The 22044-nt window shown below is 44.1% G+C and overlaps 2 protein-coding genes and 1 long non-coding RNA gene across 4 annotated transcripts in view; 1 reads left to right on the top strand and 2 right to left on the bottom strand.

Moving 5' to 3' along the window:
* CLCN6 (chloride voltage-gated channel 6) overlaps positions 1-12703 on the top strand; it is a 79646-nt gene extending 66943 nt beyond the window's left edge. Inside the window, exons 24-25 of one of the 2 annotated variants that reach the window (XR_012778336.1) lie at positions 10693-10826; positions 12149-12703. The gene's annotated coding sequence lies outside the window, so the exon portion shown is untranslated. Of the gene's footprint in view, positions 1-5935; positions 6104-10692; positions 10827-12148 lie in introns of those variants that run through there. The other variant, XR_012778337.1, reaches the window with a different exon arrangement.
* A 364-nt stretch (positions 12704-13067) lies between these two features.
* On the bottom strand, positions 13068-18337 carry KIAA2013 (KIAA2013 ortholog). Its single transcript, XM_075520704.1, has 3 exons — positions 17201-18337; positions 15592-16445; positions 13068-14070 (listed from the first exon to the last, which is right to left on the bottom strand). The coding sequence occupies exons 1-3, from the start codon at positions 18180-18182 to the stop codon at positions 14044-14046; spliced, it is 1863 nt and encodes a 620-aa protein (XP_075376819.1). The 5' UTR covers positions 18183-18337; the 3' UTR covers positions 13068-14043.
* Positions 18338-18823: 486 nt separating this feature from the next.
* Positions 18824-21896, bottom strand: LOC142418465 (uncharacterized). Its single transcript, XR_012778305.1, has 3 exons — positions 21804-21896; positions 20393-20589; positions 18824-19275 (listed from the first exon to the last, which is right to left on the bottom strand). It is a non-coding gene; the product is annotated as an uncharacterized LOC142418465 (long non-coding RNA).
* Between the last annotated feature and the right edge of the window lie 148 nt (positions 21897-22044).

The following is a 22044-nucleotide window of genomic DNA, read 5'->3' as shown; positions in this document are numbered from 1 at the left end:
AGCATCTCAACAACTTGCAAGGGAGTACAGGAGGCAGCAATGCTTGTGAACCCCACGATGTCCGAGAAAAAGATAGTCACCTGTCACAGGGAGAAGGAACGTGTGAAGCTAAGGTCTCCAGGCAACAGTGGCAGAGCCTTTGAAGAGTTTGGGGATTTGTGAAATTCTGAGCACAACAGCCTAATAAGGCACAGGCTGCATGTAGAACCAGTGTTGCAGAACTGAATAGATACAATCCTAAATTAATAAGCTCTGGCTCTGAATTGTTCTCTGTTACTTTGACAGATAAAATTATGTTTATCTCCAAAGTTTATCATCTGTGCTTCTCTGAATACCTTGTGCTAGATGGGAGACTGAAAGTGAAATGCTTTGAATCTTGCAAGCACTGACCAACAGACTTCTTATAGAATTAGGGCCTGATCTTTCTTTTAAAGCAGCTTAAACTGTGGTAGAGATCAAAACTAGGTATCTGAACAAACTGCGAAATAAAAACTCAACTGCTGTCTCTGCGAAATAAAAACTCAACTGCTGTCTCTGCTCTTCTTGAATTAGGAAATATTAACCAGATTTTGTTTCTCTTCAAATGATGTTTATCTTTGTTATGATCAAGTAATATACAGAGATATTAACTTGTAAAAAAATATCAAATTTATAAAATAAAGAACAACAGAAACCATAATAACTAACTTGAGGAAGGGAAATGTGTGTTATAGCTGTTGGCAAAGAATTAAGTGTTTCTTCTCTGCGCTGCCTGAACTTTGTCAGTGTTTAAACTAAAATTGTTCTTTTGTTCGTCCTTGGTAATACCAATTAATCCAGAAGAGCCACCTTTTCACTCCCTGGCTTGGTTCAGCTACTTTTGATGTCCTGACTGTTGTGAATTATAATTAATTGTGCAATTACAGGTTGCTGTTTCGATAATGACACCTACAAACTAAAGGCAAACATTTATTATTGTGTTTCACAGCTGAAAGTAATGGAGTGTCCAGGGGAAAGAGAGTGAATAGAATTGCAATTACTTTAACATGAGGATTTTGGCTGTGGCTATGCAGCACAGCTGCTAAATTCAGCACTGACAGCAGCATGCATGCTCGGAGGCAGCGCTGCAAATAAATGGGTGCCTGGCCAAACTCTGCCCTTGTTTTTCTGTCGACAGGCTTTGTTACAGTTACACACTTGAGGCTACGAGATCATCCATCCCTCCCATCCTTCTCTAAGTCCCATGCTCTCAGTTATGTTTATGGATTCATACTGACAAGTACAGACAGGATTTGTCCTACGTTGTTTTTTTGTGATTCTTCCCATTTTACAAGGAGGAAACTCCATTCTTGCTCTTACGTACTCATGATCTAATGATGCTGGCTGGCTCTCATGAGTAGGCTCTTAAACCCAAAGAAGACAACTTGCCAATATAGGAACTTTGACATCTAAAGCTACGCTTCTGGAAATTTCAGCTCTTCTTCCTTCCCCATCAGCCTAAGTGCTTCATGGCACATTGCACAGCTCTTTCCAAAACCCATCGCGAATATTTGGATTTCCATCCACACTCAACCATGGGTGCAAAACCAGGTTCCTCAAAATGGTGGCAAGGTAGGTGCCTTTTTAGGTGAATACTTTTCTATCCTTGGTGACAGTATCTTTTCTGTTTGCTAACCTGATCATAGTTTTCTGCCTCAACTTTTTGGCATTTCCTTAGCTGCTTGGCCACAGATTTTGGCAACATCTGGTGTAAGAGGTCCTCAGCTATCCGCCTCTCCCTTTTCAAGTCCTCTGTCTTCTCCTTGAGGTTCCTGGCATAATTGTGTATCCAGTCTGTCATTTGCTTGAAGGACAGCAGGATTATGGGGTAAATGAGGCAGGCTATCACTAACAGACTGATCTTAAGGCTCATTGTGGACAGGATTTCTTTAGATTTCTTGATGAGCTTTTCTTGTCCCTTCTGCAGTAGACAGCTCTGTACATAATGCAGTCCCTTTACCAAGGTTTCAACAGACACAAATTCATCTGAGCCCAGGAATGGGATGAAAAAAGAGATTCCTTCATAGTGGGTGAAATGAAGTGATAGATTGACGTTGTCCATCCAGCACCTACGTACACTCTCTGATGAGAAGATAGCATAGTTCAGAATGGCAAAAAATTGATGCAGTGTTGTTTGAAAGCTTGTAGATGCTGGCATTAAATGAGCTTTAAGCATGGCTTCTCTTATTTGAAGGATGAGTTTAAAAGCTACTATGTCTGCCCAGTCAGGATTGTATCTCATAGCTTTGAGGTCTTCATGGGGACTACTAAAATGCTCCAGCAGCTCAGAGATCACTCTGGATAGCACCTGGCTGGCTTCAGTATCCCCTGTGCTATTTAATTTTTGTCTCATGTCAATGATGTAAAATCTGCAAATGGAGATGTTCTCCTTCTTGCATTGGCAATTCTCACAATACAGTTCTGCTTCACTTGCCTTACAGAGTGAGTTTAAATTCCCCAATAGCTGAGCATGAAATGATCTCTTCCTCTTGTCTGCTGCTGGGAAGAGCCAGCTGTGCCTTTCTTCCTGCAGGAGATAGATGAAGCGAACAGCCCAGAGGTTTTCACAGGAGGCAAGTTCCTGAAGGGCTTTCCCTGTGTTTCTCCATATTTCCAAGCTGTTGCTCAAATCAAAAGAAATGGCTCCAAGGAGGCTGCAGAGGGAGACCATGCATGCTGTCAAAATCCTTCGAACTGTTTTTCTACCACCAGCATTGGAGGGGGGAGAACATCTAAAAAAAGGAAAAAAAAAAAAAAGTGGGGGTGTCTGATCCCTGGGGTGTTTCTTGCAGCTCCTGAAAACATGACTGGAGCTGGTAGTGATATTTAACAATTCACATCCATTCTGAAACAAAGTACAGGGATCATGTGTTAGCTGAACGTTATTGAAAGACATATTATATTTTGTTTCACATGACATTTTATTTTAAAAGAAAAGGTGTACTAAAGAGACTGTTTCCGTGACACACTCAGAGCTGCAAAAACATATGAATGAAATCATACAGTTTTTCTGTGAGTATTAAGACTGATAAAATCATTTGCTGTAGGTTTTATTCTCTGTGGTACTTCTATTCAAATCTTAAAGAAGCCCATGAAAAGATGGGTTACTTATTTCAGTGATCACAAACTGGAACTATTGAGTTTTTTTACTCAAAGTTTTAGAATTTGTTCTTAATAGGAATTTCCAGATAATTAATAATTTCTGTTGATATGTTCAAATGAGCCCAGAAGTTTCCACAATATTGTCTAAATATTTCAAAAGGAAAATGAATCAAATTTCAGTTTTTACGGAAGCATATACGTATCCAATTTTTACTGTTTGAGCTTCATGATTACCTTTTCTGTCCTTCTCTTTCATGCTGCACATAATTGACATCCATGCTCCATACAGCAAAGTAACCTCTAACAATTTTCGTTTTCAGAACTACTAATCAACTGTTTACAATTGTATGTTAGTGATATTCATGAAGACAATTCAGGATGTTATGCTGGAGCTGGTGACTCCTGAATAACTGGGCAACCCTCATTTCCACTGGTAAAGAACAAACCAGGGGACTGGGTTGCTGATCAGTCCATTCGGCTCAGTCCTTTTTTTTTTTTTTTTTCCTCTTTTCCTCAACATAGTAGAGGTGATTGAAAAAAGCCCTCCTCAGATCCCCTGCTTTTTCAGATATGTTAAATTACATTTTTAATAAGATAAATAAAAACCCAATAAAGTCTGCGATTTCCCAGCAGAAGCTGGTATTAGGCAAAACAAGTTCCTGCTGGGCTCTTTGCAGCAGAATGGTGGTCAATGGTTGTAAAGGAGAAGAAAAGGAATAAAAGTACAGTCCCCAAAGATTATAAACTTCTCTTATTTATTTAATACAATTTATGTTTGTTTATTTATTTATTTATGTTCAATCCAAAGGTAACAACTCCAAAATGTCTGACTGAAAGGAACCGCAAACCTAGAAAAATTTATCTCTGAACACAGATGCATTTCTGTTCTCACAATGAACTTCCAATCTTTCCCTTACTCTATCTACTGCTTACCTTTGAGTTGCTTGTCCTCCGTTTTTAATCAATCGTTTTACTTTTTAATCCACCAAAATATATGCCAGGAGGGAGAAGAAAAACACAACAAAAATCCACCTTGATTTTATACTGCCTACATTTTATTACAATGAAAGAAATATAAATAGGGGCTTTAATGGAGTACCAGGCTAAAAGGTGGTGATTCTGCTTGTGCTTTGCAAAAAATCCCCATTTGTGTCTGTGTGTCAGCCAACAGTGACAGTCCAGACGTCTTTACCTGGCATCTGAAGGACTTAAAAACAAGCAATGGGGAGGTGAAGGAGATAGGTCTGCAGAGACGCTGCTGGCACTCACTGCAGGATTTTACCTTTCCACTTGCTAAGTGCCAAGATCACAGGGTGTTAAAAACCTCTCTGTAAAAGCATTTTGCAGCGAGCCCACACTCACCTGCGTGGACCTGCTTGCACCCGTGCTGCCTTCCCGCTGGGCATTGCCACTGCTTGCTCTGGTGAGTCCCGCTCGCAGACTCAGGGGTCCCGACGGCTGCCTGCCTGCTGCCTTCAGCCCTGCCAGTGCCTGGCTGCCTCACCCCTATCCCCGGAGCTGTCCTGTGGCTCTCTAACTCTTCCTCCTGCCCAGCCTCTTCACAGCAGACTCGCATCTTCCCCCAGGTGAGAGTAGCAAGCTCCAGCCCAAGGCAGGGGAAAGGCTGTGAAAGGACTCCAGCATTATCACTAAATACAGGCTCTGGTCCTGACAATACACAGGAAGAAGTGACAGGGACGCATGTTTTTCTTTCATCTTGCGAAAAATAGTGTTTATTGTGGTATGGTTAGGTATAATACTTGTGTTGTTAAAAGCATAATTTCCCAGCTCTTTGTGATCAAAGGTGTCAAGATTATGACTTTATTCAAATTTTTTCTTCTTGGCATCTATCATCCAGTTCTCTTTGGATTAGTTGGTTGCCATAACCTACAAAAATGTAAAACAAGTGAAAAAATCAGATCATGAGACCCGGGAATTTGTGAATAGTATATGTTGCATCCAAGAAGCAGGATTTAAATAGCTGAAATATAAGATTTCTGCTTCTCAGTCACTTTTTAGATTAAAGTTTATATTGAATTAAAAAATAATTGATGTTCCAGACTTGAGCAGCATGCGCTGCCTTCTAGGATGCAGTTGCAACAATTGGTGTTATTGATGAATACAAATTTGAGTAATCACTTCTGAAGTCATACAAGTAAAATCTTTATGACTATAAATATAGCTCTAGTATAAAGAGAGGATGCATTCCTAAACATCGAGACTTATTTAAAAGTGAAAATAATTTGGATAACTATTTAAGAAGAGGATACTTTATTTTCCTGCAGAGACTGCTTTTGCACCGGTAAGGGCTTATCTACAGAGGTTACTTGTATGTAAAGCAGCATTTGAATCAAAAGTGATACAGCTCCCTGAGTAGGTGGCAGAAACGTCCATCAGTGAGAACCTCAGAAATAGCTACATGTCTGTATTCTCTAGCAGCAATACCTAGAACCTTACCTGCTCAATCCAGGTGTTGTAAGCAGAGACCCGAGTGAAGACAGAAGGCTTGTGGTAATAGTTGCAGCCACGAGCAGAGCCAAAGCTGACTATACCATGTACTTCCCACCTGCCATCAGCACCTTGGCAGTTCAGTGGGCCACCAGAGTCCCCCTGGGAGGAAGGGGGAACACAGTTAATGGCAGTCATAGTGTGAATAGCTCCTCCTTGGTTTTTTTAAGCTTTCCTTCCCATCAGGCCTGTTTGTGTCTGAAACCAAGCCCTAAGAGCAGTGTTCTCTGGACTCACATTACAACTGGAGGTGACTCCATCCCCACCAGCGCAAACCATAGTGGGTTTCACTGTCTTTCCCCACCAGCTTGGCTCGGAACAAGTTGCATAATCCACCACCAGCAAAAGGCCTTGCTGCAGGTCATCTGGAAGAGCTCCATTTGCTGGGAGGGAATAGAAACAAAGGAGTCATGGCACCAGCTGGCACCGAAGAAAGAACAAAACTGCATTGTTAAGTTTCTCGCGGGATCTGGGTACTGTCCCTCCAGGTAAGAAACTCCACAGAGGCTGTATTAAAGGAGAAGCTGTATAATCCATTCCTTAGCTCCATTCTTTTATATATTTTTTTTTTTAAAAAAAGGCCTTAACTTACTAATAATTTGCATTCCATTTAAAAATGTCTCATTGTTAGAGAAATAAAGGGCTGCTCTTTGTTCAGGAGTTTGCAATTTACTTAACACTCTAGGAATTGCCTCTTGAGCCCATCTGACACTTCTGCTGACGTCTCTGAGATTTTCTTCACTTTAAATCTGTTCCCTTATGTGTCTTTTCAGTTATTCAGCGGGGTATGTCAGGATTAGCAAATTCACCAGTCTGCATACTGGTAACAATTGGTGTTACGATAGCTTCTAAAAGCTTGGTACAGGGCCCTCTAGTGCATTAGTAGCCCCATTACAAGCAAAATAAACGGAAAGCAGGGAAAAATCATATTGTGGGAGTGAAGCGTGGCCCGATAAACTACCTCCCTACATTGAGGTTGAGGGGATCTTGAGCACCATCAACAGCCTTTTTCCAATCAGTCTGAAAGGAGAGGGCACTACGGAAAGATTTTGTTCCACAGTTTTGCAAATGTCCAAGTACTTACTCTGCAGTCTTCCCCATCCTGTCACATAGCAGCCAGTGTCAGATGATAGGATGCTTTGTGCAGGGGGCAGGCAGGCCAGCTTAATGTGGTCACTTAAAGTGACGTGTTCAGTGAGTTTGATCAAAGCAATGTCGTACCTGTGGTCATACGCACACATTTGAGAGTGGGGAAGAGAAAGGGAAGTGGTGAAGAGGTTTGCAAATAGATTAAGATGCAGTAGCATGAATACTTCGCAGTTATAGAGCACTTGGCCTATTCAAGAGATGCAAGGGAGCAAGGAGGCCAGTACATAAGCAGTGAAGATTCCTCCACCCTCAAAGCAATGGGGAAATCCACGGACTGGAAGACTATTCCCTGCAGAACTGTCCACTTTCCTGCTGGCAGCTTTCTGGAAATGGTCTTGTATAGGTTCTTTTCACCAAAACCAACCACGTGTTAGGACTAACTCCAAGGACCTGGAAACTGAGGGGATTTCTTTGCTAATGCCCTTAGCCTGCAGGAGGACATAGGAGTCTTCAGCAACAAAGATATTAATACCATTGATCAAGAATACTCTGTGTTTATGCCATTCATAAGAGGGCTCCAAAGAGTGCTGTGTAAATTAATTCATTTCCTTCCACTGTACGAAAGAAATCATTGCGTAGAACAGCTTCGTACCCAAGCATGAACATGCAAAATGGCATCTGAAAACACAATTAATCAATAAGCAATTAATATTGAAAGTTCTTTATTTTCTCTTGAGGGAGAAGGGTACAAACTGGAGACACAACTCTCATCTGTGAGCAAACATTTAGAGGTACCACTGTAAGCTGTAACAGGAGGCTCTAAACATGTATGCATTTAGCTGCCACAACTCAGGGTGAGTGGGATTCAGGCAGTTTGATTTTTGCCCTGCATCTAATAACTGAAAAAATATTTGCCACAAACTTACCCATTTGCAACATTCTGTGGATCCCAGTTCTCATTGACAATGATTTTTTCTGGAGGAAGTGCAATTGATCCTTCTTCCACAGCTGCTAGGTTGTATTTTCCAAGATATACTCGATATTCCTTAGAAGAACTGGGCAAGAAAAGGATTAACACTCAGTTATGCAGCTGCTGGCTTGCTGCTTAGGCATCTGCATCTTTGCCACCTGAGATATTCAGTAAGAATGTCCTTAAGACTGTAATCTCACATCGCATGCGTGATTTGTCTGGAGCTGAACCAAGGTCTGACTGATTTGCTAAGGACAAAGCATTGTGTGCGAGGCTTAATAATCATTTCATCTCCAAGCTGTCCTGTCAACTCCTGCTTAAGGCTTCATTAACAAACTCAAGATGCCTTCAATCTTTGCAGGATCCAGCTCATATTCTTCAATGAAGTAAACAATTTGGACTGCTTTTTTGACAGCAATAAAGAGCTTCACTGATAAACAGCTGTGTGATAGATGTAATATGTAGGATTTATAATAATAACATGCAGCCAATCCTTCTTATTTCATATTATGACATTTTCTACAACTTAGTGTTACAATAACCAAGAACCGTACATACATATTCGAGGAGATATGCTACCAAACCAAAACAGGGGAACAGTCTTTGTGGAAACAGTTTTGTTGATGAAAGGGCGTAGCTGTACCTGATCATTTTTTTGTTATATTGCCCCGTGATATGAAGAGCTTACTGAAAATGACTGGTATGTGCAAAGCATTTGTGATTATTTCTTGAGGGAGTGGGTTGGTTAGTTAATCTGTGGATCTCACTGCCACATACATTATAGGAACAGGCAACACAGCTGAATTTTAATAGCAACTTGAAAACATAATGATGTTTGTAGTTATTTACAGAAAAAGAAGAGTATATAATTCAGGTAATTGTATAAGGGTGTTTTCACCTCTACTTTTATTTTAAGAAAATGAAAAGGTGTCATTCTTCTTCTGAGTTATAATCAAAAGATATGATGCGAAACTTGGAGCTCTTAATTGGGAAAGGGAGAACTGGCATTAATACGGTTTTGCTTCATCTGTCTCTGGTCATGCGCTGCTTCCTGGGTACAGACTTTAACTCCATTATTACCTGATGCAGTGTGCAGCTGTCATCACCCAGTTGGTTGCAATGAGGGTTCCTCCGCAGGTGTGATGCCATTTGCCTTTTGAAAGGTATTGAAGGGAGGCCTAGGATCAACGTATCAAGTAAGGCTCAGATTTTTGCTTACTGATTTTTCATTGTTGCACTTTCTTCCTGCACCCAGAACATAACTTGCTGCTGGAAGGTGGTGGGAGGCTTTTAAGCAACGTTTCCAACTCCTGGCCACAGAAAAGGTTTCCCTCCTTCCCTATCATCCAAAAGCTTGATTCTTTTTATGTTGTTTCTTCCAAAGCTCTCGCTAAGCCTGGCCCAAATAGAGCATTTCATTTGCTTCAGAAACGCATTTTTTAACTCCATGTACAACTATGCTCCAGTAGGCATTGTATGCTTCACTGAATTTCACAGTCTTGCTTAAATATGGGATGGTGCCCAAGGCTGCTGAAAGAACATGGAAGCCTGCATAACCAGCAAGAGGTGGCACATTCAGAGCTTTCTTAAAAAGACTGGAAACTTTGGGATTGATCAGAATGCAATATTCAAAATCTAAGACATGACAGGCAAGACGCATCAAATGACATGTAAGACCTGGTTTTGTTCAGCTATGTTGTGTGAGGGTAGCACACCCTAACCGTTCCAGGGAAAGCACAAAATGACTAACCTGCCAGGGCCAGCTGTAAGGTCTTGCGTTTTCCCCTCCAACAACTCTAGACACAGCGGGTGGGTAGGCAGGAACCCCGCAGCCAAGGGCTAGAACACATACAAAACAGGATGTGTGTTTTAAAAGTAGGAGGTTTTAAAAAAAATGTCTATAAGAGAGGGGGGTTTTCTTAAATATAGACTGTGTTTGTACAGAACATTGCAAGGTACAAATATAGGCTGTGATTTAATGTGATACAAGTGAAGATACAGCCATCAGTCAAAACTGAGCAATGTTATATAAAGCCTGTTTGAATGGTTTAATTTTTCTGACAGATAATCAAATCAAGTTGGCTTAACCAAATCCTCAGGTGTCATCTGAGATGCAGCTCTCAGCCAATGCAACAATTTGATGTGGATTAACTGTATTTCAGTGTATTCAAGCTAAGTAAAATAACTTTGAATTTACTAAACGCTGAGAGCAATAGTGCTAATTGAGCCCCTGTAATAAGAGCAGAATAGCACAGCACCTAGTTCCTGTTTTGAGAGAACTTTTTCATTAACTGCCTATGCTGTATCTCTTTCTGCTTTGTTGCAGAATGTCTAATTTCCCTAAAAAAGGAAAGTTGCTGGTAGATTTTAATTCATTTTTCCTTTAAAATTAATGCTGAAATTGGGTACGTACCTGCAGCTGCCAGAGTCAACACAGCAAAGAGGACTCCAAGCATGATGCCGGTTAGCTGTATGCTGCAGGCTCTGCTTTGCAAGCCATTTTATATGTTATCATTTATCTCTGGGATGCATAACTCAAAATGCAGTGCTATTCTGATACCAATGGAAAACTTGTGTAATTGTGGGATAATTTTTTATATGCACAAGTGCTTAAAAAACCCCAGTTTAGATGGACCTTGGATCCAGGCTATATAAACAACTTGATTAAAAAAAATTCTGACTGAGTTGCATATTATCTGTAGCAGCTGTTTGCTTTCCCATTGCCTTGAAAGTTCATTACAAAGGTGTTTTCAGAAGGAAAATGTTAAATGAACTATTCTAACACTTGATGGTATGTCAGCAGTAACAGTGTCTGATATATTCAGACAGTGATAGATTCAGACATGTCAGCGGGATTGGATTAGACGATCTCTGGAGGCCTTCTTCCAACCTCAATTATCGTATGATTCTATGATTGCTTGAAGCTTTATTTTGTTCTGGTTTGTTTTGTGACTGATGGCAACTACCACTTTGTACTGACTGAAAACCCGTATCTTCTTTTCTAGATCGAGTTGCATGTGTTTTAGCATCGCCATACTTCTTCAATAAAACAAGCTGTAATCACTTTGAAGTGGAAGATGTTTCAAGCAATACAAAGAACCAGCTGTCCATGATGACAGAGAAGCACTGGTGTAGCACGGTGAGCCAGACTTCATTTCTTTCCTATTTACCTTTAATTGTTAGATCAGTAGCACATCCCTGGAAGAGAACAGGGTTCCGGTAGCATTGCAAATGAGCATTTTTACATCCCAAATCAGCATGCTGACCTGTGGTATAATGGAGTGTGAGCTTGTTAATGAAAAAGGGTAAACCATTTTCACCAATAGGACAAACCAGGCAAGAGCAGGCATTTAGACCACTACAGAGCTGCTGCCACAAAAGAAAGTGTTCTAATTCATTACTGGACCTTTGAGATCAATGACTTGGTATCAACACTCACCTTTGTGTCTCTTTCTTCCTTTTTTTTCTTCTACTACGGGAATTTTCCATCCCCTGTCACATTTCCATCCACCTACTCTTTACCTGCAAAACTGTTACTGGTTATTTAAAAAACAAACATCTCTATCCCATAAGCCAGGCCACTCATAGGGAGCAAACTTATTAGAATGGAAACAAATATCATGATGCCAGTTTTGTAACCAGAGTTGCATTGTACATACAGACCAAACTAGAGGTTTCAGAAAAGCTGAAATAAATCTATTGTTTAATGTCAGTATTAACAAGCAGCAAAACCCCTGATTTCCATAGCTTCCATTCAGCAGTAGGTACTGCTTTGGATGAAAGATGCCTGGAGCACACATGTGGAAGGCAGAAATATATAATGCTTTGCTGTTTTGTCTGCTTCTCAAGAATGTATTATCCTACCCAAACAATAGCACTTGAGAAAGCTGCATTCTGAATTTCAAATTGAATCAACCAAACTCTGTGCCGGCATCTTGTATTTATTATCTGACAAAAGTATAAATCAGGATTAACTGCGTGCAGAATTGAGATTCTAAAATTTTTTTTCATTAATTAGTTGGCTCTCTTCTTAATGTCTGAATTTATAAGCTAAACAACATACTATGCTTTTCAGTTGACTTCCATGCCACTATCATTTTTTATTGAATACCAACTAAAAATTAAGTATAAATTTTGGATGTTCAGTTACTGTTTCAACTTCCCCGTTTTATGGGTGTGCTTGTAAACATGGGATTTTGTGTAGTTTTTTAAGCATTTCTGCAATCATTTCACAAATAACCTTCTACTATCTTGCACACTGTAAATAGAGAAACCCTATTCTTTCTTTTTCCCTTTCTTCTTTGTAAAGGAATTCTGAAACAGTTCTTTTATTATATGGGGGGAAGGCTCGTAAGAATCGTATTTTTAATGTAAAACACTCTCAAAGCTTTTTTGGTTTTGTTTTTTCGTTTTTTGTTCCACTCCTGCTTTATGTAACAATTGCTTATCCATCTTTTCCAGGTCTAGTCTAAATAAGCTGAAATATCTTTGTTGGACTCAGTGGGCATCATACTGTTAGCAGTTCTGCAAGTGAACATCAAAAGGCTCAGCCTCCAGCTGATACCGTGGTGGCTTGGAAACAACTCCCTAGAAGCTCTTATCATCTTCATGCCAGATGTTTCACAGAAATGAAGCAGCTCATGGAACTTCAGTAAGAAAGAGCAGGAACTTCTGGTATGTTCTGTTAAAGCGTAATAGCTAATATCTCTTTCAATACACAATCTACTTAGTGTACAATTTATAATGTACTCCATTGCTTCACTATCTTTAGTCTATTTCCTTGTAGGGTAGTAACTATGCTAGACCAGTTAGTAAGTGGAATGGTCTGTAGATAAGTAACAGACACTGAAATCTACTTTTTTGAGGGAGAGGTTTTTCATCCGAAACTAGACAGTAACCTATTTAAAAATTCAAAGTTAAATCCTGCCCTAGCTTTTCATTGGGAGCACCAAATGCATCGGATTCATTACTTGCTGGATGGCCATTAAATCTGCTACTTGATTGTTCTCTGGGTTCATTTCTATGTGTTCTTAAAACTAAAGCTTGGCCTACATGCCTCAAGATAGAACAAGGTTACACAGAGCCAGGGAAATGGAGATTAGCACCACCCTGTGTATTTCAGTCTTTTATTGTGCCTTCCAAATTGTCTGTTCCCAGCTTAGACCCATTTATGTATTATTTTCCACACCGTACTTCCTTTTAATCCAAGCACTTTTGTGGTCAATACTGGCCACAGATGTAACATAAGGCTCTGTTTGTTTTAACTGGGCGGGGAGCAAGGGGAGGAGAGAACACAGACCAAAAAAAAAAAAAAACCCAAAAAAACCCCAAACCCCAAAACAAAAAACCCCAACAAAACAAAACAACCACACTTTGGTGATCAGATTAGACTGAAAGATATTTATTTAGAAACAACAGCTTTGGTATTTTAAAACCAAACAACCTTTAAATCACTAGAAACTGGGATGTCTCCCCCCATAGCCAAAACAAATCAATGCACAAAGTCTCAATATGCTTAGAATAGGAAACCTGCAGATCAGCATTTCCAAGTGTAAATCCAGAAAACAATTTCATTAAATTGGTTTTGCACTCTACAGTCATAAAGGCTGAAAAACCTGTTACCAGCACATAGATATCTACAGTTCAATTGACTGAGTTGTTACTGAAGTGGAGGCAAAATTATTAACATCCTCCCCCTCCCCCCAAGCAATAAATTAAAAAACGTATACCAGAAAGGAGGTTACACTAAAGTTTTCTAGTTAAGTTAACTCTCTGAAGGGAATCATCATTCTTTATTTTCCTGTAAAATTAAAAAACAAATCAAAATATCAAAGGACTTTGTATATCTTCAAGTATTTTCACCAAATGGATTAGTCTTAGGGAACGGAACAGCTTACAAGGAAAAGAAACATCTGTTACAGAAGCTTCTGGGATAAACTCTTGAATAACCACACCTTCCAAGTCTCAGATTCCTCTCTTAACAAGGCACAAAAGGATTGTTGCTTTCAAAAGGTCCTTGTTCTCAGCTGCAAAATTGTCAGATGTCTTGTGCAAATGGAGGCTGAAAGCAGGACTAAGTTCACTTGGACACTGGGATGTTCCCATTCAATTAATGAAACAGGGTGTTATTTCAACACCATTAATCTTGCTTACTGCTACAGAGATTTTGAGCTTCAGCTAGCTTCCATTTCATCCCTGTTTCTGGAATCAAGTTCTGCATCATCTTCATTTTAAGTAGGTCCAATTAAGACGAGGCAACAGACTTGTTTGCTGTACACTGCAAGGCTTTTTGCAGTGTCAAGAAGGAAGAGGTGTTACGTCAGCCCTGGTGTGTAGCTGTGAAGCTTCTCGGCATTTCAGCGAATAGTGTCAGGGACAGTTACCTGTAGTAATGGTTAACAAGTAATTCTGTAAAAAGGCAGAAGGCAAGTCTTGTACATGACAAAGGCAACCCAATAGACAGCAATGAAAAAAGGACATAATTTTATAATTTCAAGGACACGTTTCAGGATGCATGTCAGGGTGGAGCTGTATACACAATAATTGAAATTATTTCCTGACTGCTTCCTCCTTTTGCACTAAGGTTTTGACCATGATCATAGGCTTATAACTGCAGTTGTCTTTGATATACATATCTATCCTACCTCTTCCTAGGTTAGTTTGTCTAGCCACAAGCACCTTCCATTCTCATTCTTTCAACGGATTACAGGTATTCAGACCTGCTTGGGATCAGGCCTGATCTCCAGTACTCAATATTACAAAGCCAGTGAGCTCAGAGGGAAGTCGCCAGCTGACTTTAAACACCCCTTACATACTGACTGTCACGTTTAGTCCTGTACCTTCTGTCTAGCCTTAGCTATCCAAAATTGAATTTGCTTTTATAATTTGGAAAAACAGGGCAATCTAAAGCTAGAACTTTTCCTCTGACAGCTCTATTTAACTATGTAATTTTTTTTTCTTTTTTTCTTTAAACATAAGCTACATTTAACTCTGTTCAACTCTAAGGAAGGATGCCTCTGAACCATATGGCTAGCTCACACAGTAAATCCAGTCTCATCTTTCATTTCCACTCCGTATCAACACACAACCAGAAAGTACCAGTACTAAGAACAGCAATCACCTTCTATTGTCTATTCTGTGCTAAGTTTTTACTAGCAACTAAGTTTTTTAAGGCAACTCAAAAACAAGAATTTCAAATCCTTTACACCAAAGTGAGATGCAGTAGAGCTTGAAGTCAGAACCTCCAACTCACAGTAAAAAGCACTCAGTACTTTTCCTAGCACAGCTATGTATTTTGTCTGAATGGGAGAAACACTAGCTCAGCACGTTCCCAAAATGATGGTGGTAAATGTGGTTTGATGAAGGACTGCACAGTGTCTATAAATCTGTGAACATTTACCAGTAGTCCTAACAAGTCAGCACCTTGACCTAAGAACACTAGCTTGCATTTGTGTGTTCTTGGATGACGCATCACACATTCAAACCAGGCAAGCGTGCACGTCTCCCACACAGTAGTAAAGTATAGCAGCCCTCCCACAAGCATTCCGGTACTGCATAACAAGAAACATCATTTCGTGACGCAGCTGCAACTATTGGCTTAAAAACAAACAATGTCCTACACCAATGTGTGGAAAAAGGACAGAAGAACTGTGTCTGCCTTGATCTGCAGCCTTGCAAATGTTTAAGAAGGGCAGACGATGGATTTACCTTTTCTAATGTTTGTGAGCCCTACCGCTCCAATCCCTGCCCTAATCCTACTTCTTGCAAGAAGAGGTCACAGATCACTTGTTGCAAGAGAGACTGAAAATCCTCCCAGTCCAAGACAGATCCTCCCTAGGCACAGCTGACAGAAAATCAGGTTGACAACACTCAGTGGACAGCAGCCAAAAGCAGCAGCCTTATACCTTACTCCTGAAGAGCGGCTTGGCTCCTGGCCCGCAATACTCGTTGTAGATGAGTTTGAACAGAAACAAGTGAAACAATGTGATTAAGGAGGCCACGCTGAACCAGAACAGGAAGGGTAAACCTGGGTATTGCTTGGCCATGTGTTCCTCATGAGCCAGAATAGCTTTTAGATGGAGCGTGTGTCTCAGGTCCTGCAAGTGGATCAAATCTGTCGATATATAAAGCAGTGGTGTGATGGGTTGAGTCACCATGACGGGGAACGTATGACCTCGTGCCTCTGAGGTCAGCTCCACAGGCTCATTCATACAGCCTGCCTCACACGCATATAGTCTAACTGGCTTGTCTTGGAATTTCACAGACACATGCAAGAAGGGTTTTCCTTCAGCATCCAGCAGAACAGCTAGATTAATCAAGTCCTTATTGTAATGGATCCCACGTAAGGAATAGCTGTTATGAAGTACATCAGGGTCAGCCTGAAACTGAAGATGGTTTTCTGTGAACTGCAGACCCCCAAAACTAAGCACCATTCCCTGCATAAGTCCATGGACTCCAGCTGCCACAAGACCCTTGCATCCCCGTTTCTGGAGAGTTAGCTTCCACAGGTCTGAGAGTTGCAAGATCTGGGCGACACTGGTCAGCTTTGCTGGCCACAGGTTCTCTGCATGCATGGTCGCGTGGCCACTGAAGCAGTGGTCAGCATAGTTCAAGCTGGCTTCCATCTTTTCTCTGTCCTCACCACTAATGAGTGGATCTAGCAGAGGAGCTGGCATGCTTGACAGCACGTAGTAGAGGGTCATGTTAACAGTCTCACTGGATGGTGTATGCGAATCTGTGATCTTTCTCATTTCAACCCCTGTAATAAAAGAAAACAACCAAGAGTCAGAGGATCACACGTGCATATGATATTAACTAGGAAAAAAAGATGAAATGTGCATGTTGTCGCTCAATACACAGGCATTCTTTAGAACATCTAAGAAACCTTTGCTTGTGAAATGTTTCCTTGTATTTTCTCAGACACTCTCTCTGCTACTTGGAGTTTGAACGCCAAGCTCCCACTAAAAGCAAAGCTAGTTTGATATACAGATGCCTTACAGAGCTGTCACCATGACTCCGCAAGAATGATCTGTCAATGTCTATCTTTTTACTGGCTATAAAACAGCAAGTTCTGCATTACTTGGGCAGCTACTCTTCTATGTGAGGCCATTAAAATCTTCAGAGAAAGCATCCTTGTAGGATAGTCCTTAACTTCCATGAAGAAATCTGTCCTTTATACTGTCACTAGAGGTCAACTCTATTTCCAACTTAGAGCTGACATGCTGGGCAAATCAGTAAGGTTCCTGAGGATGTGAAAGCCAGCACATCCAGAGTTTTGATTAGAAGTGTTCTTCTACCATTTCCTTTACGCAGTAAGGAATACTCCACTTTTGTAAAGTACGCTGGGTTCCAAACCAGGAATGCTGTTTTATTATCCCACCACGTGCCTTCTGGCCCCTGAGAGAAACCTGTCAGAAAGCATGGAGCCTCTGGAGACCTTACAGCAACCAGGTCACTGAGCTTTCAGCTGCCCTCTAAAGCAACCCTTTGGAAGTGGAGCATCACTTTCCTTACCTGAAATGAACAGGTCTGACCAGGTCTGTTGGTGCTCCTGGAAAAGATCTTCCACCCCCATCTGCATCACCTCCAGCATCTCTTTCTTGGCCGACTCCCTCAGCTTGCTGAAGGTCTCCTCCAGCCTGGAGACCTCGATGGGCTCCGAGGTGTACACCACGGAGAGCACGGTTTCGTCAAAGTGGGATTTGGGCGCAACCTGCACCCGGCTCACGAGCTTCTTGGCAGCCACCACCATAAGCACCACCTTGGGGCTCCCGGCCAGCAGCAGGCGACCGGAGGAGAGCAGGAACTGCCGCTCCTCCACCTTCTCCAGGCTGGTGGCGAAGCGGCCGCCCAGCGAGGGCGCAGAAGCTGGGGCCGAGGCCTCGAAGGCGGCCACCCGCTCCGTGGGGTTGGCAATGCGGATGCGCTGCAGGTAGAGATGCGGCCGGCTCCGGTGGGCCACCACCTCCTCCCGCACCGTCACGCAGTCCCCGGCGCCCGCCCCGGGCCCCGTCTGGACGCACCGCACCCGCCGCACGGCGCCGTCCCGCAGCGCCGCCAGCGCCGCCCGCGCCTCGCCGCGCCCGCCCAGCGCCCTTAGCCGCACCAGCGCCGGGTACTCGGTGGCGAGCGCCGGGCCGCCGCCGGATCCCGCCGCCGACACCCAGAGGCGGCCGGCGGCCACGTCCAGCAGCAGGAAGCCGTTGCCCGCCAGCGCCAGGCCCGGCCCCGGCCCGCCGCCGCCCCCGGCCGCCTCCTCGGGCAGCGGCAGCGCATCGCCGCGCTCGGCCTGCGCCCGCCAGGCGCCCGTGGCCGCCTGCAGGCAGAGGGCGGCGGCGCCGCGGGGCTCGGCCCCCCGCCCCGCGCCCCGCCGCGCCCGCGCCGCCCCCAGGTACCAGTAGGCGACGAGCAGCAACGCCAGCAGCAGCAGCAGCCGCCGCGCCCAGCTGCTGGAGAGCAGCCCCGGCAGCCCCTTCAGCCGCTGCTGCAGCCACATGGGCGGCGGCGGGCCGGCGCGGGAGTCCCGTCCCGCCCCGTCCCGTCCCGTCGCGTCCCGCGGCCGCCCCCCGGCCCCGAGCCCGCCGCGGCGCAGCGACCCTCACGTCGCCATCGCCGCCGCCCGGAAGCGCCGCGCCGTGCGGCAGCCCCGCCGCGCTTTGCGGCGCTTTGCGACAGCCCCGCCGCACGGCGCCCTGAGGAGGCGCTTGGCGGCGAGCCCCGGCCCGCCCCGCCGCCGCCGAGGCGGGCCCCGGCCCCACCCCCACCCCCCCCCGGCTCCGGGCCCCCTCCTGGCTCCGGGCCCCCTCCCCCCGGCTCCGGGCCCCCTTCTGACTCCGCCCCCCGGCTCCGGGCCCCCTTCTGGCTCCGGGCCGCCGCTGCCCCTGCTCCGCTGCCGGCAGAGGGAGGGGCGGGACGCCCCAGGCGAGGGTGTCAGCCAGCAGCTCCAGCCTCTTTCAGCACACGGCCGAGGTTTTCTCTTTCCCGCCCGGGTGACTGCACCGATGGGAAAAGTGTGGAGCGGGCCTGGAGGAGTTTTCCGTAATTCCAGTGGCAATTGACTGCTGGTATCACAGCAGAGCCTAGTGTGGGAAAGCCAGTTATACTCTATCAGGCTTTATTCCACTGTGTAGTAAATAGAGGAACAAACTCTATGATGTGACTTAGATGTGCACGTCAAGCCACGGACAGCTTTATACTCCGGTGCAGCTCTCCAAAGACAGCAGCAAGCTATACAGAAACACTGTGAGTTAAAATGAAGTGTGAAATTCCTGACCAGGTAGAGCCGGTGAACCAGCTTAGCGGACTTAGGAGCAGTCCAGCTTAGGAGCAGACAGATGCTTCATCTTAACTTCATCCTGCAAATGAGCTGTTCGTTTGGGCTGGGGGGGGGGGGGGGGGCACTGGTATCTGTAAAACGGTGGGTGAGCCCCTGTCCCTTGCACGTTTCACTGGGGCTGGTGTTTTCTCAGAAGGTCTGGTGTGTTTTGAGGCTGCTTTAGAAACAGAGCTCTGAGTCTTTAGGAAGTTGCTGCTTTGCTTGGAGCACGTGTCGCACGTACTCGTTGGAACATCTGCATTGGCAGCTGCCTCTGTTTAGAAAGACAGGCAGCTGACTCCAGCCAGAGCACACAAAGCAGTACAAACATAGAAACAGGAAAAAAATATGCTTGCTGGGTTGGCATAGCTGCAGAATGCAAACAGAGTTGTCAAATAGGGACAGCCGGAGTACAGCAGTATAAACAATGATGCATTCATGAGTTCTCATGTGCAAAATCCCTTTCTTTTCAGAATGGAGAGACTTGACGTCACTGAAATGAGAAACTTGCAATTTTTTAAATTCTAGATTGAGTCACAGATCTCAGTCTGAGGTTTGAGGGTGAGGGGCTGAACACCTTTGCTGTGGCTCCTGGCTTAAAGTGTTGAGGCTGCTAAAGATTTATCAGGGGCTTCGTCCGGGCCTGCAAAGTACTGGAGAAATCTAAAGTGAAAGTCTGGGGGGTTTTTTTTCTTCTTTTTTTATTTAGTGAAACTGGCAGCTTTGCAAAAGGAAGTTTCCTGAAATCACCATCTTAGGGAGAACTAGTATTTCCTTGGACTGTTGCCTGTAGTACATCATTTGAGCATGAGGACTGTTCTGTTTGCCTGGTGAGGGAATTCCTGCTTTGGGGAGAGGGAATGGAAACAAAAGTGCTTTGAACACACTCAGGAATACTCTCACTGAACAAACAAATAGTAATGGTAGTTCTTTGGGAGGATGCTATTATGAAGCATGGAGAATATTAGTTAGCCACAGTGTGGCCCTTCTAATGTGCTTAATTTTTTCTCCTCTAAGATCATACCTTCTTGGATTTATTTTGAAAATCTGAATCCTATGATCCTGTGATTTCTGTTAATTGAAAGAGGTGGTTTACTGATAGAAAACAGCAGACTTGGCCCTCAGAATTTTACACAGCCAATTTTTTTTAATTAAAACTGAACTCTGCAATGAGGGAGGCTTCTGTATTATCCCAGTGCTTTTATGATGCCCTGTATGTTTCCAGCTGTGTGTTCCATAGCCACAGACCAGCTAAGCAATACATATTGCCTTGAGGCATTGCGTTTCTTCGTTATCTCAATGCACACGCCACACCATCACTCAGCACGCATCCTTTGCTTTTTATGCCTGCCAAACCACTCAGTACTGCTCCTTTCTCCATGACACCTTACCTTCCTATTGTAACGTGCTCCACGGGCCAAGCTCAGGTGTGGCGGAAGACTCAGTGCCTCTTTCAGTGATGGCTTCAGCAGTATACCGCAACGTTGCTTTCCATGTACCTCATGTCTTACAGAAGAGTGCATAACATTTATACAGCCTTTGTCATTCTGTGAGTTCTTTGCAGACAAGTAAATGTTATTGTTCGCACCTTACAAGAGAAAAAATAAGTAACCAACATTAAGAAATGTTGCTTTCAGTAATTGAAGCAAAGTTGGGTTTAATTATACACAGTGCCTAAGAAAATGGCACTGTCGCTTCTAGGTATTTGCTTCAGTAGAAATAATGTGTTGCTCAAGGCCTCACGTAAGGTGTGCGTCAGTGCTAGCTCCTCATCTGGCGTTCTGCAGGCTCAAAAGGGTTTCCCTGCATCTAAGTCTTACATTCACTGCAGTATAAAAATGACCCTAAACCCAATTTTCTTTTAAAAGTGTAATTTTATAAGACAGGTTTATTTTGCCTCTTCTCAAAGTTAGACGGAATAAACTAGAAGAATCACAGAATCACAGAATCATATAGGTTGGAAAAGACCTTTAAGATCACCGAGTCCAACCATAAACCTAACACTGCCAAAAAACCACCACTACGCCATGTCTCTAAGTACCTCATCCAAACGTCCTTTAAATACCTCCAGGGATGGCGACTCAACCACTTCCCTGGGCAGTCTGTTCCAGTGCTTGATAACCCTCTCGGTGAAGAAAAATTTCCTAATGTCCAGTCTAAACCTCCCCTGGCGCAACTTGAGGCCATTTCCTCTTGTCCTATCACTTGTTACCTGGGAGAAGAGACCGACCCCCACCTCTCTACAACCTCCTTTCAGGCCGTTGTAGAGAGCGATGAGGTCTCCCCTCAGCCTCCTTTTCTCCAGGCTAAACAGTCCCAGCTCCCTCAGCCGCTCCTCATAAGACTTCTGCTCCAGACCCTTCACCAGCTTCGTTGCCCTTCTCTGTACACGCTCCAGTACCTCAATATCCCTCTTGTAGTGGGGGGCCCAAAACTGAACACAGTATTCGAGGTGCGGCCTCACCAGTGCCGAGTACAGGGGCACAATCACTTCCCTAGTCCTGCTGGCCACGCTATTTTTGATAGAAGAAGATGCATGGGTAAGTCATCAGGGCTAGAGCAAGAAAACCCAGCACAAGGACAAAGAGATAAAGAGATATATATGGCCAGAGAAAAAGTTAGTCCAGGAAACAAGACCGCAGCAGATTTTGTGTTCACCAAGGACATGTATGAGGTGAGATGACAGGTGGAGAGACGGTGTTTCATAAGGGCTTCCAGTTTCCAGAGCTGTGCACCACCCACTTCTGGTTTGCCTTTTCCACGCTTAATGACTGTGTCAACCAGATGCAGCCCAGCACGAACCGAAGCTGGCCGGAAAGTGAGCCCCCTCCTCCCACGCAGCCTCGCGTTTGCTGAACGCCCGTCTCTTCTCTGCGGACCCGCTGCCCCGCGTCCCACGGCCGGGGCTGTAACCCGCGTCCTGCGCAGCCCCCGGCAGCGAGGCTTGCTGGACCCGGCACGCCAGGTCGCGTTCCCGCAGCTCCGGGATCGAGCTCCGCGTCCCTGCCCAAGGCAGATGCTGCCGGGCTCTGCACAAGCCTCG

Source organism: Mycteria americana, chromosome 18, assembly GCF_035582795.1.
Source record: "Mycteria americana isolate JAX WOST 10 ecotype Jacksonville Zoo and Gardens chromosome 18, USCA_MyAme_1.0, whole genome shotgun sequence".
Classification (NCBI taxonomy): Eukaryota; Metazoa; Chordata; class Aves; order Ciconiiformes; family Ciconiidae; genus Mycteria; species Mycteria americana.
The sequence above is the reverse complement of the archived record's forward strand: the minus strand, read 5'-3'. Positions and strand labels throughout refer to the sequence as shown.